The 19,493-nt window shown below is 36.4% G+C and overlaps 1 protein-coding gene across 2 annotated transcripts in view; it reads right to left on the bottom strand.

Annotated features, from left to right (window-relative positions):
- The window catches only part of LOC131165087 (uncharacterized), a 50,947-nt gene that overhangs the window by 29,484 nt on the left and 1,970 nt on the right, over nt 1-19,493 (bottom strand). The window contains exons 4-6 of one of the 2 annotated variants that reach the window (XM_058122757.1): nt 11,032-11,109; nt 10,500-10,622; nt 3,136-3,215 (exon numbers count right to left, since the gene is read on the bottom strand). In XM_058122757.1, coding sequence (XP_057978740.1) covers nt 3,136-3,215; nt 10,500-10,622; nt 11,032-11,109 — 281 coding nt within the window. The remainder of the gene's footprint in view (nt 1-3,135; nt 3,216-10,499; nt 10,623-11,031; nt 11,110-19,493) is intronic. The other variant, XM_058122758.1, reaches the window with a different exon arrangement.

Raw genomic sequence — 19,493 nt, 5'->3', positions numbered from 1 at the left:
GAAGACCTAAACTCAATGATGGGTCTCTTCCTCTACTTATAATATAGGTAAGTACATCGGAATGACCATAATACCCTTACTAACTCACACTTATTACTAAAAAAACTCTAACACATAATAATAATAGTAATAATAATAATAATAATAATAATAATAATGCTAAAATACTAAATAACCATTAACAAAAGCTATATATCTTATAAGAAGATTAATGGAAAAATTTAGGAAAAAGAAGAGGGACTTGCATATGGTATTTATTAACTTAGAGAAAGCGTACGATAAGGTATCTAGGGAAGTTCTATGGTGGATTTTAGGAAAAAAAGTGTATGTAGTAGGTATCTTGATGTCGTTACGAATATGTACAATGGAGCAATGACTAGCATTAGGACTACTAGTTGAGAGGCTAAGGAATTTCCAATCACAATAGGTGCATATCAAGGATCTGCTTTGAGTCTTTATCTATTGCTCTAGTGAAGGATAAACTTACAAGGGGTATCCAAAATAAGATTTCATGGTGCATGTTGTTTGTAGATGATATTATCTTGATTGATGAAACTAGGGGTGGAGTAGTATCTAAGTTAAAACTATGGAGAGAAGCTTTAAAATCTAGAGATTTTAGGATAAGTAAAAATAAGAGAATATATGAAATATAATTTTAGTTATAGTAAGAGATGAATCTATTATGCAAGTTAAAAGAGAAATTGAAGTTGTAATGCATAGACTTAAAACACAATGGATAAAATGGAGAAGTGCTTCAAGTGCGCATTATGATTGTAGAATACCCTTAAAATTAAAAGGGAAGCTATATAGGATGGCTATAAGACCAACTATGCTATATAGATCAAATTGTTAGGCGAAAAAGAAACAACATATCCAAAAAGTAAAAGTTGCTGATATGAGAATGCTAATATGGATAAGTGGTATAACGTAAAGATAAATTAAGGAACAAACATATTCTCAGTAAGTCAGGCATATCTCCTTTAAAAGATAAGGTAGGGATGACTTAAATGGTTTAGGCATTGACAACATGGGCCAAATAGTGTGTCGATGAAGAAGAATGAGCTATTACTGTAAGGAGCAGTAGAAATAATAGAGGTAGACCTAAAATAACTTGGAATGAGATAGTGACTAAGGATTTAATAGTCTTGAATTTGTCAAAGGAAATTGTCCATGATCACATAAATAGGCGGAAAAAGATTTATGCAGTTGACGACACCGAGTAGGACTTAAGGCATGGTTTGTGGTTGTTAGTCTTGTTGAATAACTGTTGGGTCTCTTTGAAAGCTAATAGTTGATCCTGGTCTTTGGATTCCTCAGGCTTTCATTATTGCTAATCTTTTTGTGAGTTCTTGATAGTCTAATTTTCCTTTCCACTTTACAAAACCATTTTCAAGGCCAATGTCCCCCAAAAATCAAAGCTCTTCTTTGCTTGGTTGTGCTTAATAGGATCAACATATATAACTTGTGCAAATTGGAAAGTCTTTAAAGGCACTCTCTCTAAACATGTGTGTAGTTTACTTTAAGTGCTCAAAATATATTCCCTATCTTTTCCTACATTGTGATTTTACTTGGAAGGTATGGAACAAATTATTCAATTATTTTGGAGAAAGCTAGGTTTGTCTAGAGTCAATGAAGGAGTTTTTGGCAATTTGTTTTGCTAGCTTTGGTAGAAAAATGAAGTAGCCTCATTAATAAATGTGCTTTATTAGCAATATTTTGAGGTATGTAGAAGGAACATAACATGCGCATTTTATCAAGGAAGAATATATGGGAGAAGATTCAGTATTTGGTTTCTCTTTGGTGTGTGTGTGGGTAATGGAAACTTCAAGGGGATGTGTTTTTCAAATATTCAGCGCAATCGGCATTCTTTGTTGACTTGTTAGGGCACTTTCAGGTTTTTTTCTTTTTATTTTCTCTAGGGTATCCTAAAGTTTGTCAAGGAGATATCTTTTTTCTTGATTGTACATTCTTAATCTATCAATAAGCTTCTTTTGCTATGAAAAAAAATGTTTAGGGGGTCTAGTAAAGGAAAGGATAGGAAAGCTTTGTGGTGATACACTACTATGACGATGATTTGGTGTTTTGTTGGAGGGAATGTAAAAGGCTTTAAAGGTGTGACTACTTTTGATAATCCTGGAGTAGGGTGGGGTTTCTTGGCCCACTATGAGTTTCAAAAAATGGTTTCTTTCATCATGTTTCTTTTGAAGACTTGCAACGGGATTGGTTGGGTTTGCTTCATTTTGTTTTGTCTTTGGCTTTCTTTGTTCCTTCAGTTGCTTTCTTGTTGCAAAGGGAGGCGCAGGAACCATAGCTCAATGTGAAGATTTAGGGGTGGTGAACCATAGCTCAATGAGAAGCTCTACCACTTCAAATGTCTAATTAGAGGTGATGGCTCCTAGTTAAGGTTCCTCTCTAGGCCTTCATGACTTTGGAGGTTATGTTAATACCATTAATTTCTATAATACATGGGAAGAAGAAACTCTAATCTTCCAAATCGTGACTTTCATGAATTGAAGCATTCCAAAGATGCTTTTCAAAATCAAAATTTTTCTCTAAAAGATCTTTCCAAATATGAAGTCAAAATTTAAGAACCTTTCTTAAGCCCTTTGGATAAGGTCCATAACACTAAGGAGTCTCAAGGTGTGAGTCTAAATGTCTACAAATAGCTTCCCTTTGGATGAGGTCCATAACACTAAGGAGTCTCAAGATGTAAGTCAAAATGTTTAAAGATAGCTTCACATTACTTACATAAGGGCGGGCCCTAGATCAACGGTAAGGTTGCTCCTTTATGACGGGTTGGTAACAAGTTTGAGTCAAAGGAAACAGCCTCTCTACATAAACATAAGGGTAAGGCTCCATACACTATTATGAACCTCCTCCTACCCTCGCAAAGCAGGGAGCCTTATGGCTCAGGGACGCATATTTTTTTCATATTACTTAAGCATTTAGATTGTGCCACGAAACATTTTCCTCAAGGTGGAAGCTTTGATAGGTTGTTGGAATCATACCCCAAACTACATAAAAAACACTTATCTAGAACTACAAAGTTACTGATAAAAGTATAATAGACAAACAACAATATTTGACAATTAAGAGAGAATATAAGTGAATTATATGCTAAAGAAAGGAACTTACCGTGCCCGAATCATTTTAGCACGTTTGACGTGTCTTTGCAACAGATCTTGCATAGATAAATTCTTAACAGAATCGTCATCCTAAGCATAAGCAAACAAGATTAATTCAATTCAAACAAATAAAGTATGAAATAGAAAACATACTCGCATGTAGAGAGAGAGAGAGAGAGAGAGAGAGATATGAGAAGCCAAAAAATAGTGTCTGACCTAGGACAATAATGGGGGTTATTATCTAGGGTTTCTTAGAGTAAAATACAAGAAATATTAGGATTTGAAAAGGATTATGGTATAGGATTAATATTGAATGCAAAAATCAACGGCTTAGAAGATTGTGTAGAGGCTTGTTGGGATTACCAAATCAATTAGGATCTTCTATTTAATATTATGATTCCTAAATCAATTGGGATTCTATTTAATGCTAGGATTCTATTTAATGTTGGGGTTTTTATTTAATGTGTTAGGATTCCCAATCAATTAGGATGGAGTCCATTACAGACTTGGACTAGACATTTTACATTCCATATAGGAGTAGGGTTCCTTACCTTATACATATGCATCCCTACTGGGCTTTTTCATGTAAGAGATAACATAATTCACAACCTTTAGCCAATTTGGAGGGAAATCCCCTCAAAGTGATCAACCTTATTTTCCTTTCTTTCAATTTCCCCAATTTCTCTATGATAAAACCCTAGGGTCTTATCATTGGGTATTCAGAGTCGGCATTCTTGTGGATGTCATTAACCTATCGACAAAAGCAAGATCTTGGAATTCTTGATCTTCACTTGTAAGCTATGGCCTCAGAAAATTCAACAATCCCATATGGAAGCTTCACTAAAGGTTGAACCTAGCAATATTTTTTAAGCCTCAATTTGAAGAGATACGGGAATCGCTCTCTAAACTACTAATTACATCTTCCCACAAACAGAGAGAAGACAATGCCTCTACATCATCTAATCATAGGGAGTAGTCGTACATGCACAAAGGAGGTTAGCAAGGAGAGCGTGATCACGGTCCTACTCATATGAAGGTGGAATTTTCTCAGTGGGGCAGTGATGACCCTACTAATTAGATTTCTAGGGCTGAAAAATAATTGCATTTTCACCGCACTCCTAAAACATCTAAAGTCAAGATTGCTTCTATTAGCCTAGATGGCAATGCTATTCAATGGTATGACTAGTTTGAAGCTCTTTATCAAATGCCTTCATGGGTAGAATTTGTTTCTAGATTATTTGTCCAATTTGAGCTCACTAGATATGAGAATATTGAAGGAGAGCTTGCCAAAATATGCTCAACTAGCACTGACTTGGAATATCAAACAAGATTTGAGCAGCTATCGAACAAAAATAAAGATTGGAATGAAAGCGAACTCGTGGGTACTTTTATTAAAGGTCTCCTACCTAACATTTTGCATGAGGTCAAAGTGCGTCGGCCATAGACTATAACTGCTGCATTTTCCTTTGCACAGTTAGAAGAAGAGAGGTTGGGTGAAGAATGATGTCACTCCAGCAAGAACACTAGTGAGCAGAATGTTAGCAGCACTACCACATCACCTACTCCTCACAATCCTCCTTCCAAACAATTGACTCAAGAGGAACTTAAAGAGTGAACGACAAAGGGTTTGTGCTGGCATTGTGATGAGAAATGGCATAGAAGGCACTATTGCAAAAGGAGATTGATGATTGAACAATTGGAAATGCCATAAAAGGTTGAGGATGACTCCCCATATTTAGATCAAGAAGGTATGGTGATGATAATGATGAATCTGTTGTTTCTTCAGTTCATGCTTTAGCTAGATATGTTAATTCACAAAACATGAAAATTAGTGGCTTCCTAGAACACCAAACTATTAATATCCTAATTGATATGGATAGCACTAATAATTTCACAATCATTAAAATTGCTAAACAACTAGCATAACCTGTGGAGCAACATGAAAAACTTGATGTGAAGATTGCAAATGGAAGGACCTTTACATGTCAGAGCAAGTTTTCGAATGTTAAACTTACTACGCAAAATCATGGGTTGTATGTTATTTCTCCTTACTACCACTAGAAGACTATGAAGTGGTTTGGGTATTGAATGGTTAAGGACATTAAGTGATATAACTTGGAACAACCAGAGAGAGACACTTATAGGCAAACATTGTAGTAAAATTACTATAATTTCTAGCCATCGTATGGAGCAGTTCCTTAAAGGAGCAACATGGCTGCCTAGTACAACTTAAAGAACCAAAGGAGTTACAACATTAATTTGGCCAAGATGAAGGGCTAGAATCTCTTATTTTAGAATTTTCTAACATACTTGCAGAGCCACAAGGATTGCTACCTCACCAAACACGTGATCACCGATTTATTGCAAGGTAATGTCCCTCCTAAAATCTGTCCTTATCATTATACTTATTTTACAGAAGGAAAAATAGAAAAGATAGTGAAAGAAATGTTAGATGCTGGCATAATTCAACCAATTGCCAGTCCAGATTCTTCTCGTCTTATTAAAGAAGAAGAAGGATGACTCTTGGCGAATGTCGGTTGATTATCAAGCACTTAACAAGAACACTGTGAAGGATAAATGTCCTCTACTTATTGCAGTTGAACTACTAGATGAGTTGAGAGGTGCCCAGTAGTTCACCAAACTCGACTTGAGATCAAGCTATCACTAGTTTCGAGTTCACGAGGATGACATTCAAAATACTATGTTTAGAACTCACAATGGCCATAACAAGTTCTTGGTTATGCCCTTCGTGTTAACCAATGTGCCTTCAACCTTCTGAAGTCTCATAAATGACATTTTATAACCTTACCTACGCAAGTTTGTTTTCATATTTTTTTTATGATATCTTGAAATATAGCTCATCTCTTGAAGATCATTAATGTCATTTGCCAACACCACTCACCACTCTTCGTGAGCATCATCTGCTTGTCAAGAAATCTAAATGTAGTTTTGTTCAACTGCATGTGGAATACCTTGTGTTGACACCCTATTTTGTCCGGGGTTAATTTTGCCAAAATTTGAGTTAATTTGGATTTTAAGGAGCAATTAAGAGTGAATTTGAGTTTAAGAACATTTAATGGAAAGTCAGCTTCTCTCCCTATATTTCAATGTGCAAATCTTGCTTTCAGAGTAGTATGGAGCCTTAATTTCAAGCTTTGACGCTTATTTAATCAAGAATGGAGGCTCAACCTCATTTCAATTTAAAATTGGATAATAAGAAGATTAAAGAGGGCCCAAACACCCCCATTGGACATGAAAGGGAGGTTCTTTTAAGTTTAAGGGCATTTTTCGAAAAAGAGAAAAAATGGCAAGAAGCCCTACCTGTGTTCTATTTAAAGAAGTTTAAGGCTCAATGCAAAGGGGGAGAATTGGAGGCAAGGGAGGAGACACATGTTGAGCACTATAGTGGAGACACGCCCAAGCTAGAGAGCAAGAGAAAAAAGAAAAGAAAACTCTGTCAAAATCAAAAGTCCGGCATGCAAAAGCGTTAGATTTCTCAAAAATTCAAAGCACGAGACACAAGGTAGGCCTACCAACTTGTTTCTTCATTAAAATCCAATATATTGTATGTGCAGTCTTTGTATTGTGGCCAAAGATGATGATCAGATACGCACACAAAGCTAAGAATACCTAAAACTAGGGTTTCGGCCTTGTTTCTGTTGAAAGCTTGAATTTTTATAGCTTAAAGCTCTTGTTTTCTCTATAGTGAGGTCATGGTTAAACTAAATTAAGGGATCTTTGGGTGTTTTAGAAAGATAAAGGCAAAGGAGAGGGGTCACCGGAGGTCTTCACCAACCAAAAAAAAAGAGGGGAGTGAATTTCAAAAGAACGTGTTTTCAAATGTATCAGGTTCAAAGGATACAAAATAGGAAAAACAAAGTCCCTAGTGTAAAAGCACACAAAAAGTTAGGCTAGAGAAGCTCCAAACCATCCAAAATCCAGTCATCGCCATGGTCACTGATGATGATCGGCCAAGGGAATAATAGGGTAGTTTTCGTGCATTTTAAGGAGATTTTTTTGTTGGAAAAGGCTCCGAGGGTCAAAAGGAGTTGCATGGAGATGACAGCGCACAATTTGGACATCAAACAAAGGAGAAACGAGCATTTGAAGTTTTAGGGTTCTTGCATCATCGTCGAATACGACGCAAGAACAAGAACTCCAACAGCAATCATCTCCTACACGCACCACAAGTGCTACCTTTTGGACCAATCGACTATTTCGGGCCAACCAGTCCAACCTTTTTTATTATTTATTTATTTATTTATTTTAATAATTGATTTTAATTTTAAAAATCAATAACAATATTTTTAAAATGCAGAAAATTATGGGAAAAAAATATGAGACGGCTTAAAAAATTTTATTTTTTATTTTAAACAATGTTTTCTCAACTTCTTTTATTTATTTATTATTTATTTTTAATTTTCCTTTAATTGGGTTGTTCCTAATTTTAAAAATAGTTTCTTTTCAATTTTTCTTTAACTTTCTATTTGGAAAATTTAGGGAGCCTTTTCTTAACAATTAGGGATTTTTAGTTCAGTTTTCCATTCTTCTTAAATATTTTTTATTAATTTTTATTGCATTTTCAAGCATTTTTAACTTTTATAAATTGATAAAAACTCATAAAAATTGCAAACAATTCCTAAAAAATACTAAAAACTTTCGAAGAGGTTTTTATTTTGTTTTTAAAATTTTCAAAGTGTTTTCAGCAGAGTTTCATCCTAATTTGAATGTGAGAGCTAGAGGATGTAAAATCCCTAGCCCCAAGGCACCCAATTCCTTGTTTTGCATGCTATTGTTTATGTGTGAATATTGGAATGATTGATTTATGCCAAAATGTAGAAGAATGACATTCTTTGAATGCTTACTTGGAGAAATCCATGTTAATCTAATATGAACTATTGTGATTAGACCCATTGTGAACTCAATGCTTAAGCCCTTATCTAATATGAGAATAATTTGAATGTTTGAAAACCCAAAAACGCTAACATTTGATTCATAACTCCGATAATGGATCCCTGAAGAACATGTTATTGTTCTTTGTGTGGTTCTTGAGGTGATAGGAAGCACCACAATGTTGACGGATTACCTGATGGTTGTAAGGTGGAACAATACCTAACGGCATGATAAATAAAGCTCACTAAACATTCTTCCTCAACCTTGGAATCATATTGTATCACGTAAAACATGGTCGTATTTGCATGTATGATCAAGAATAGAATTAATTGTATATTCGGTATCAATTTGAGATTGACCATAATAGAATGTGTTACATGATTAATGTGATGAAACCATTTTAACCCAAATCATAAACTTTAACTATTGAATTCGATGATGGATCCTCAAGAAACATGTTATTGTTCTTCGTTTAGTTCTTGAGGTGAAGAAAGCTTCACAACTCTGACGAGTTACCCGATGGTTGTGAGGTGGAACAATATTTAAAGGAAAGGTAACCTAACTTAATAAAGATTCAAAGACCAGTGCAAATTAATGTTTGAACATCCAAAACTTATTATGGTACCATTGGAAAAGATGGGTGTGTAGGAGGTGCTAGTACCTCCCCTCATATAACTAAACTCTCGAACATGGCTCTGGAATGTAGACTAGAGACTATTGGTTCCTTTGACCCTAGAATTAGCTAGAGACCAATTTATCGATATTAATTAGGTGAACCACACCTAGAGAAAAAAGGTTAGTGGTGAGTCCATGAACCTATGAAACGCAAGATAAAGGACAATTTACCACATCTTTGGATAGTCATCCTCGTCAAGGCGTCGGATCCCAATCCGCACGTGTTGACACCTTGGGCATATTGTTTGCCCAGAAGGTGTTTTAGTTCACCCTTACAAAATACAAGTGATGACAGATTGGCCTATTCCACAAACAATCAAAATGCGGTGACGATTTTTGGGGTTGACTGGTTACTACTGCAAGTTTGTCAAGGATTATGAAAAGATTAGCACTCTTCCGACCGCTCTATTGAAAATGATGCATTCAAATGGAGTAAGAAATTTGAAGAAGTCTTTGTCAAGCTTAAGCATGCAATGTCCACCACACCAATTCTTGCCTTGCCAGCTTTCAACAAGGTGTTTATCATTGAGTCTGATGCATCAGGAGGTGGCATTGGTGCAGCTTTAATGCAAGACAAAAGCCCCATTGCTTTTACTAGTAAGGTTCTTTCTCCATCCCACATTGGCATGTTTGTTTATAACAAAGAGATGCTAGTCATCGTGCATGACATTACAAGGAGAGATTTTCGGATTTGGAGACGAGAATGTTAGGATTCTCAAATCAATTGAGATTTTCTATTTAATGTTATGATTCCCGAATCAATTGGGATCCCATTTAATGGATTCTATTTAATGTTGGGGCTTTTATTTAATGTGTTTGGGTTCCCTATCAATTAGGATTGAGTCCATTAAGGACTTATATATGTATGTATGCATGTTTCACAGCCTTTGGCTAATTTGGAGGCAAACCCCCTCAAAGTGATCAACCCTATTTTCTCCTTCTATTTTCCTTTCTTCCAATTTCCCCAATTTATCTATGATAAAACCCTAGGGTCTTATCAAGGCTGTCACGTGAAGGTTAATAGAGAGAGAGAGAGAGAGAGAGAGAGAGAGAGAGACAATGACTCGGGATTCAAAGGCAAGAATTTAGGGTATGTCAGGCTGAAAGAAAAGGTTAATTATGGATGGATTTTGATGAAAGTGCAGGAAAAAGAGTTTCTAAAAACGTATTCGACATCACACACAAGATGATGTTTAGAATTGCTTCATGCAATCCCAAGAGAAAGCATTGTTGCTGCAGAATTCCCATAAAACTTTGTCTACATTAATTGAATTAAGTTCACACACATGCACACACTACTAGTAATCATATTCCAACCAAGACTTGATATCTAAAACAAGGCATGATAAATAAAATAGGAACTACCAAAATTGACTTGTTAAACTAGACGCAGCTCTTAAAGGTCACCTATCAGATCCCAATACCCTAATTAATCTCAAATAAACTGGTTCTCAACCAAAACTAGACTAGACTATAAGAAGTTCTACACGCATCAAGGAAACCTATGCCTTGGTTCTTGAATACAAGAACTTGTTTTTTCTTTTGCCTCCAGTAGCCTGCATCAAACACTTGACTAAATGTTCAAGCAAGGTGTTTAATTTAAGATCAAGAACCACCAAAGTTCCACTATTTACACTGATACACAAGAGATGCATCATTCAAAAAGCAAATGTCATGGTTATGAGAGATATTCCCAAAAAAAAGGTGTTATGCGGGTATATTTGGAGCTCAATATTAAATTCAAACTTGAAACAATTAGCATATTAGGTATCCAACAACAGCACTAACAATAAAATGAAAACCTACCTCCTCTTCCTCCTCATCCTCCCCCTCCTCTTCATCAAAATCCATTTTCTTTGGCAACTGGGCATCTGCCGCAGATAGAGATAATGGTCTTGGAAGAGACTTCCCACTATCCCCACATTGGGGCTTCCAACAAAAACAAAAACAAAAAAAGTTATTTTGACAAAAAACCCACAAAGCATTAAAACACAAGCACACAATGCATCGAAATTCTAATACTACGCTGTAACATAAGTCCGGCATCAATATCCAATAGCCAAATTTATAAAGAGAGAAAAAAAATGTAGGAGCTATAAACTTCAATTTTATTGTTGTATTTACAATATTGGAATTGGTTTTACAGAAATTTGGTAGGGAAGAAAACCACCTGATGAGTACCACAAAAACAAGAATCAATTTCCATCCTAATTTTTTAGGTTGGAGAAAATAGCATTGCTGTCATTTCTAGCATCTAATGCAATGTTAATACAAAATCAAGCAGTGAAAAAGGCATGCTTAAACTCATAAGACAGTTTGCACCCAATAAGATCTAAACCTGAATTTCTTCCAGATGGCCATTCCTCAACCATGATCGACAAAGAGCATAAAGAGAAGCCCCATCTGATATTCTGACCTGCAAACAGAATTTATGGGTAAGTAATGCCAGCAAAAGGATCAAACCAAATGTCAGAGTCATAGTCCAAATACAACCTGTAAACTGATTGAAACCTATGTTCCCTAATAAAAGTCATGGAGTCCTAATTATTTTATGGAATCGTCAAGAGTGTTGAATTCCAAATTTATCAGTTCTTATATTTTTCTATGGGCATATTGCACTCATATCCTTTTGACTTTCTAGTATTCGAATCTATTTTATGTCATTGTTTAGGATTCTCATAGTTGTAGTAGATAGACTTGAGAGGGTTTTGTGGGATTCCTTCTCACCGGGCTCTAGGGATGGGATGGGAGGTCATTTGGTTAGTTGAGAAATAGCTAATCAACCTGAGGGAAAGAGACATTTGAGTCTTGGAAATTGGTTTCTTAAAACATTTCCCAGGAGGCAAACGATTATAGAGGTTTCCTTCAAAATCAAACTCTTTATGGCACAGGGTTATTAGGAGTAAGCATGGACTTCATTTGAGCAGGATGCCAGTCAATGCTACACATGCAAACTCGTGGAAGTTAGTATCTCACATCTTCTCACTCTTTTCCTTTTCGAAAAAAATGAGAATGGTTCATCTATTTCTTTCAAAAAGGTGTTTGTGTTGGAATGTTCCTTAAATTCCACAAGGTTTCGTAGCTTCAATAATTGACATGTTTCTTCCTTCCATTCTTTGGATGGGGGTTCTATTTCCTGGGGTTATCATTTCCTTATTCATCTCAAAAGATAGGGAAGTGGTGCAATTAACTCATCTATCAAAGGTTCTTGCTCCGTTCACCCTAGATTTGTGAGGAAATGTCATAAATTGAACAAGGAATACTTCTTGGCTTTTTTCTTCATATCTCTTTTGCCGCATTTGTTGAAAGATTCATTTTCTTACTTTTCTTTGGATAGAACTATTTTCCGTGCAAAGGTTAAAAGCCTCCAGGCTCCAACATTTCACTAGGATTTTTATTCTTGGCAGAATCAATATTAACGACCTATTGTAAGTGAGGAGACCTTACAAGGCTGCTATCCAAACATCTGAATTACGTGCAAGTCCACACAAGAGAATACTTCACACCTCTTTCTTCATTGCAAGATTGCTAGGCTGCTTTAAAGTAATTGAAAATGTGTTTGTATTGACTTTCTTTGTATTGTAATTTCCTCTACTTCCTTCTTTGTTCTTCACCTTCTCTTCTACTCTCCTTCTAATTCTCTCGCACAACTCTCTCTCTCTCTAACCAACATCAATTTGGTATCAGACCCCAACCATGCCATATGCAAACCACACCCTTTGCAGCCCTCAAAGCCAAAAACCAGAGCACTGCCATTTTTGTCACAGGCCAGAGCAGTAATTTTGCTTCAATTCCAATTGCTATAAGCATTGTTGCACAATTACAAGTCATACGAAGCATTCCAAGTTCAGAAATCAAGGAAAATTCAAAATTTGAAGCACTGTTCGTCAACCCCAAACATAAAATTACAGTCGTGCCGCTGAGTTTCAAACTTTACTTTCCAGGTATAATTTCACTACACCTTGTTCAGCATCAGTAACCAACGCCCCCCACCCCCCCCCCCCCCGGGGAATGATTTTCTGCGGCAACTTCACATTCATCAACCAGGGGCATAGCCACTTCTCCCAGCCACCACCCTTCAAAATCTCACACTTCCAAAAAATTTCTTGACACACAACCACCATTGCTAAAGCCACCGGCCCCGGATCTGCTGCCTGGAATTTTATTGCAGGAGCCTTGCTGGCGATGCACATGGCCCAAGTGCCGGAAAAGCAGGTCAGGAAGCTGCCTTAATTTTTCCGGCTACTTCCAGACTCACAAGAAATTGCTTCCAACTGCAATATCTGGTTTTCTCCATGGGATTTTGAAGCTAAACCGAGGAAACTCAAGTGTTAGTGTATGATACATGCCTTGGAGAATGATTTCAAAGCTAACACAAGATATAAGCCTATTTGGTGCAATTTCAAGGCTGTTTAATGAGGATCTGAGAAACTGGGAGTAGAGATATTGCATGACTAAGCTCAGAGCTCGGTAATCATTGCAATTTGTGCTCAAAATCTTTGGTGAGATAATTTAACACTCCCATTCACCTTGATTAATGTTTATGTGATTAGGACAATTAGTGATTTGCATAATTCCAAGTTTCTTGTTACCATTTTTTAAAAAGAAAAAAAAAATATGCCATTTGTCATGTGAATTCCTCTATTCATTGCTTGAATCCTAGCTCATATCCTTACTCATCTTACTGTCAATTTATTTAAGACCAAACCAACTCATCTGCCTTATGTTCAATTGCTTCATGTTTATGCATTGCATTGATTTTAGGATTCATATTCGTGGTAACTTAGGTGTAGCTCCTACAAAAGATAAGATAAGGGAGGGACGACTCAAATGGTATGGACACTTGCAACATAGGCCACATAGTGCACCTGCGAGGAAGAGTGACTTAGTTACTGTGGGGGGCAATAGAAGGGGTAGGGGTAGACCTAAAATAACTTGGGAGGAGATAGTGAGTAAGGATTTAATATCCTTGAATCCATCAAAAGAAATGGTCCATGATCGCATAAATTGGCGGAAAATGATTCATATGGCCGACCCCACCTAGTGGGACTAAGGCTGGGTTTTGTTGTTGTTGTTGTATCACTTGTAGTCAAGTTTACTCCTCGTCAGCATCATTATACCACATTTCATTGGCCACAAACAAAAACATTGATCCCATCCCCACTGAACTTGCACCAATTGATATTGATCTGTGTCTGTCCAGTCATACACTCTTTAAGATTTGGTGGACAAAAAATTTGAGCACCTAACAGAACAATTTGCTCAAGTCATGAAGTTGTTGGGTAAATGCCCTATTGTAGATTTTATTTTATTTTTTTCTGAGAAATACGGGAATTTATTGAAAAGGCATCAAGGGGATGCCAGCCTAATACAGAAAATCAACCACCCTGAAGGGTGTCACAAAGATCAAAGATTACATTAAAATCATTTACAACAATTCCACTAAGCCATCTAGTAACTATCGTCAACCATAGCCTATTGCTTATCCAAAGCACTTAAGTTGAGTTATTTAACACCCTGTTGTTCCTCTCTTCCCAAACACACCATAAAATTGCAAAGAGAATGAAAGACAAAGCCTTTCTCTTCTCTTTTGTTGCCCGAATCCCTCTCCAGACCCAAAGCGCCCCCCCCCCCCCCCCCCAAAAAAAACAAAGCAGAGTTCGCGATAACCCACCGTTGTCCAATCAAATTCAAAAAACAAATTCCAAAGATTCCTGAGGCAATGAAGGAGGATATGCTCAACTAACTCAACTTTGGCCATGAAAAGAGGGCATCTGTTAGTGATGGACAGCCTCCTTCTCTGCAGGTTATCCAAAGTTAGGATCTTACCATGTGTTGCCTCCCAAGCAAGGACGGCAACTCTTGTGGGGGCAACAGGTAATGCCCAGTTATATATGGCTTAGAACAATCAATTAGGCACCCTGATGAGTTCTCATATTCAATAAGGTCAACCTAGGGCATTCTTCCCACACCAGGAGTTCCTATAACACCTAACAAGATGAGTTGAAGCGTCAACAGACTGTATAACAAACCTTGCAATGATTGGATGAACCTCCTATTACACAATGGTAACAAATGAGACAACAATTGAAAGAGATTCCCTCCTTATCACCATGAATAGATTCATCTCTCTTTATAAGAAAAGAACAGTGATATGCTTCAATTTGGTTAGTGGAAGAGCTTGAGATGGCATCAACTTATACTCACTTCTTGTCAATAGAGAGGGAATAAGAATTTTCCAAATCTATCATCCCTAACCCTTATATTAGAAAACCATGGACAGCCCAAAACAACAGGACAGATCTTAAAAGGAAGGATATCACATTGCACTACCTAAACAATCAAACATATCTTGAAGAGAAGCAAGCAACGATCATGGACCTTCAAGTTGGTATTGTTCACCCAAGCAATTTCGCATGGATCAGATGAGATTCAACATTCAAATTTAACTTCTACACAGCTTCTTCAGAAACTACCTTTGTACAACTACCAGGATCAACAACCAAACTACAAAGCTTCCTTTGACAAATCACCTGAGTGTGAAAGAAGATAGTCTGCTTCCAATCTTCTTTTTCTTAAACCTCATGGGAAGAGAGCATAGATTGGAGTACTAAACAAAATTTTCACATTGCCATCATCATCTAAGTCACTTGGCATTTCTATTTCACCTTCAACTACTTGAATGCCATTATCATCACCATCTTCTTTTTCTGCAACAGCCGTGACTTGGGTAGGACTGCAGCTTGATGCCCAAAACCTTGACATTTAGAACATTTGATTGATGGTTAGACCTTAAAAGTTGTTCTAAAATGTTAGAGTCATCCTAGTGGTATAAGTTTAAAATCCTTTACCCAATTGCTCAATTGACTTCTCTTACACAACACCACTAGTACTCTTCAAAAACCAAATAATTGATGTAGCTTTAGGAGAATTGGGCTGCATATCCTCCTCAATCTGAGTGACAACATGTATTGCATCCCCAGCTGTAAGGAGACAACATGCAGCAAGCTTGGAAGCAGCAGTTGGCTTCAACCCTTTCATGTACAAATCTATCATTTTATCCTCTTTCCATTCTATGTAGGCGTGAAGATCCAAAAGATAGAACCTATTAGTGTACTCTGTCACTGCCTTTTCTTCTTGCTTCAAATCAAAGAGTTGAAGATGGACACACAGCTCATAATTAGGAGGTACAAATTGCTCTAGCATGGCTTGCTTCATCTCATCCCATGTTGTAATCTCACAAATATCCTTCTTCAAAAGATCTCCCACTTAATCCACCAAATTTGAGCAATTCCTTCAATTTTTATTTAACCAAATACAACTTTTTCTAGCCTCATTCATGTCATACATCAGAAGTAGCACTCAAAAGAATACACCCCAATCATCAAATTCATCAAGAGAACCATCACCAATAAAATCTGAAACTTCTAGTATAATTCCCTCACCCAAATGATCGTTTCGGACTTCACACAACACAAAGGTATGAGGGACAGCAGCTATACTACTTTCTTGTTTGGTAGGAAAATCCATGGGCCTCTTTTCCAAGGCTGCAACTTCAATTGTTAGCCTATTCAAAGCATTAGTAATAGTTTCCAAGGCATTCTCCATGATTTGTACCCTACCAGACAATAATTTCACTTTTGCAAAAAACTCAACATTAGTCACCATCTTGCAATTATTTATCACAGAGGACTCTTAAACAATATGCTAGCAACCCTTAATCTATTCATGCAAACCACAAACTTGGCTCTCAATTTCTCAAGAACAATCTTCAAGTAAAACAAACCCTCATAAACAAATTTAAAATGGCAGCAATTTGGTCTGATTCAGATGTTGGCAGCACTGGTGGATCCTTCAAAATTTGTATTGAACTCCAGTAACTAACCTTTCCATCAAAAATAACTTCACCAAATTGCAGGTCTTTTTAAGGAAAAGTTCAACATACAGTAGCTGGAAGAATTATTACAGTTTTGGAAGTTTCAGAACAGTGGAGGGCAATTCCGCACGAATGTCACCAGCATGTCAAGCACATGAGTCGTAAGCAGCCTGCTTTTGGCAATGGAACTTCAGGAGAAGGTATATCATGGGGTGGTGATTTCAACAGTTCGTGGTGGTGTGATAGGAAAAGCACAAGAAGTTAGGGGTTTAAGAGGGGTAATGGCTGGAAATTTTTCTCTGGCGCATGGAGCCACACAGCTGGTCAAAAGGTGATAAAATTTGGGGGAGGGCCGTTCAAGTGTCTGTTTTGTTGGAGAGGGTGGGATTGTGAAATGACATTTGAGAAGTGGTGTTCAAAATTTGATGGCAGCAGCTGTAGTCTCAAGTTTTTTCCGTTTTGAGGATGGGAGATTGGGAGGGGGAATGAACAACTGCAGTTAATACAAAGAAGAAGAAGAAGAAGAAGAAGAATGGAAAACGGGTGATTGAAATGGAAGCACCAAGATCAATTTTGGGCTCTGATACCAAATGACACAAAACAGCATCATGGCTTTGCTGCCAAGGGAGAAATTAGAAGAAATTGAGGAAAGAACAGGAGGGGGAAGAACAAGAAGAAAAAAAAAAAGGAGAAAGACAAAGAGATACAATTGGGGGAGAACTCAAATTCACTTCTCGATTCAAATTCACCGATAAGTACATCCTACATGATTTTCACACACTATTTGTAAGTAAGCCTATAATACAAGAAATTACACACATAACCCTAAAGACACATGAAATTTCAAACACGCCCCTGAATACACAAATATCACAAACAAGTCCCCAAAACATACAAATTAAACACATAGAAAAACACTAATTAACTAAGCACACTTGGGTTTAGGACCAATAACCCAGTGACCCTATTCTTTGAAATAGCCTGCAAATTGGATCAAAATGATCCATCCAATTACCCACTTCTTGTCCTACATCAGGCTCTTTTGACTTGAACTAAATCACCTATATAAACGACTTATGCCTAATAACTTATAAATTCATGAACAATAATTAGATTGAAATCAAATTGATGGGATTGTGCCAACCCATTTATTATTGATTATAATTCACAACCAGAGCCCTTTACCTCGGGTAGGTTTAAGTGAGTAGAAAATTTTATTAGAAATTGCCAATCCTAAATTTAAGAAGCATTCATTAATCATAACTTTATAAAAGTATTACCAAATCTTTTGATAGAAAAAAAAAATGTTGAAGAGGAAAGAATGTACAAAAACAAGCAAAAGAAATTCTCATTATAAGAGATGAAAACCAAAAGGAGAAAATATCAATATAGTATTGCAATCCAATACACTATAAATCAGCAAAAGAGAGTCATTTAAAACAAACAGCCATAAAAGCCCACAAGTAAGGCTATATATTGAATCCTAGAGCATCAAGCAATACATCTCCTTCCCTGTCTCCAACCGAATACCCCACAAGACAGCTAAAAACATGCACCTCCACATAGCTGAACCAAAACCTTTAAATGAGATAGTTAACAAATCCTCCACTGACTCCAAACAAATTGAACTCTCTCCAGATAATCTAAATAGTTTATCTTCAATTATTGAGACATCTATTGAACAAATTATTAGTGTTGTAACTACCTTAAATTTACATAATTTCAATGTCTGTATGACATAAGATATAATTATAAATGAATCAAACTACTATGCAAATATAGTTGGTCCTCGTGCAGTACCAATAATTGGTATATATAAATATTTCAAGAATTTATTATTCTTGTTATATGGTTAGACTTGAATGTAATTGTAGAAGTGAAAGCTGAATTTAATACACCAATCAAGGTGCATAATCCTGTCTTCCAGCATGCAATTGCAGTTTATAATAATATACCATAAACTGAAAGATTTCTTCTATCTTGTGTTTCTCTTAATTCTAAATGAAATTAAGTCCCTCATCATAAATTAATCCACAGGCTTCCTTTAAAGTTTAAACCATGTGTTCATAATTAAGTTTATACTATTACTCCACTAAAGATTTACTTTCCATATTTTCCAACAATTTAACCAAAAAAAGGAAAATGAATTGCAACCTTCCTTCTTTCTGCAAGAAAGAATAAATTAACAGCATTATATTCATAATATCCAAAATTCCCCATTCTAACTACCCAAAGCACAAACCTGTTAACAAATGTATCTTTAATAAAAACACAAAACTAAGCTCTGACTTATCTACAGTTCTAACTGCAAAACTTGTTAAGTTCCCATACCATGTAAGCACAAACCGTCTCATTAAATATACTAGCCGTCTATAGAATTTGACTTTATTACCATTGGAATTAAACATTAAATAACTAAATAGTCCTGGTTCTTTACAAGATTCATTGCACGGTTGGTGCAATCTTCATCCAAATGCCAATATTCCATCCTTTTATGATATAACGACTTGTGCAGATAGATGTAAGTCAGGTCCAAATATTCAATCTCTTTTCATTACGTCTATAATATATTTTTTCTCTATTCGTTACACCTGCTATGGTTAGCACATTAGATTCCCTAGAACACGTCTGCCATCTTATCTTGCTTTTGTGGAGGAAAAAAAAAGAGTTAAAGCAAAATGCGCTGCAAGTGCAAATGATATTTGTTGGAGTATGTAACATTGGCTACCCGCTACTAACAAAACAGTGGCTGCACACTACTACTACAAACCATACATTAATCATGTAGCATGTAAAAGTGCAGTAAGCTCATGACAAATTTAATGCAATAGCAGATCTCATGGGGAATCAAGACATCAAAGGTGCCCAAGGTTCATGCCAAAGTGGTTGGATCTGATGTCCTAAAATATGGGGGGGAAACACAA

This window comes from Malania oleifera, chromosome 9 (genome assembly GCF_029873635.1).
Source record: "Malania oleifera isolate guangnan ecotype guangnan chromosome 9, ASM2987363v1, whole genome shotgun sequence".
In the NCBI taxonomy this organism is placed as follows: domain Eukaryota; kingdom Viridiplantae; phylum Streptophyta; class Magnoliopsida; order Santalales; family Ximeniaceae; genus Malania; species Malania oleifera.
Note: the sequence above shows the minus strand (reverse complement) of the source record. Positions and strands in the feature narration are given on the sequence as shown.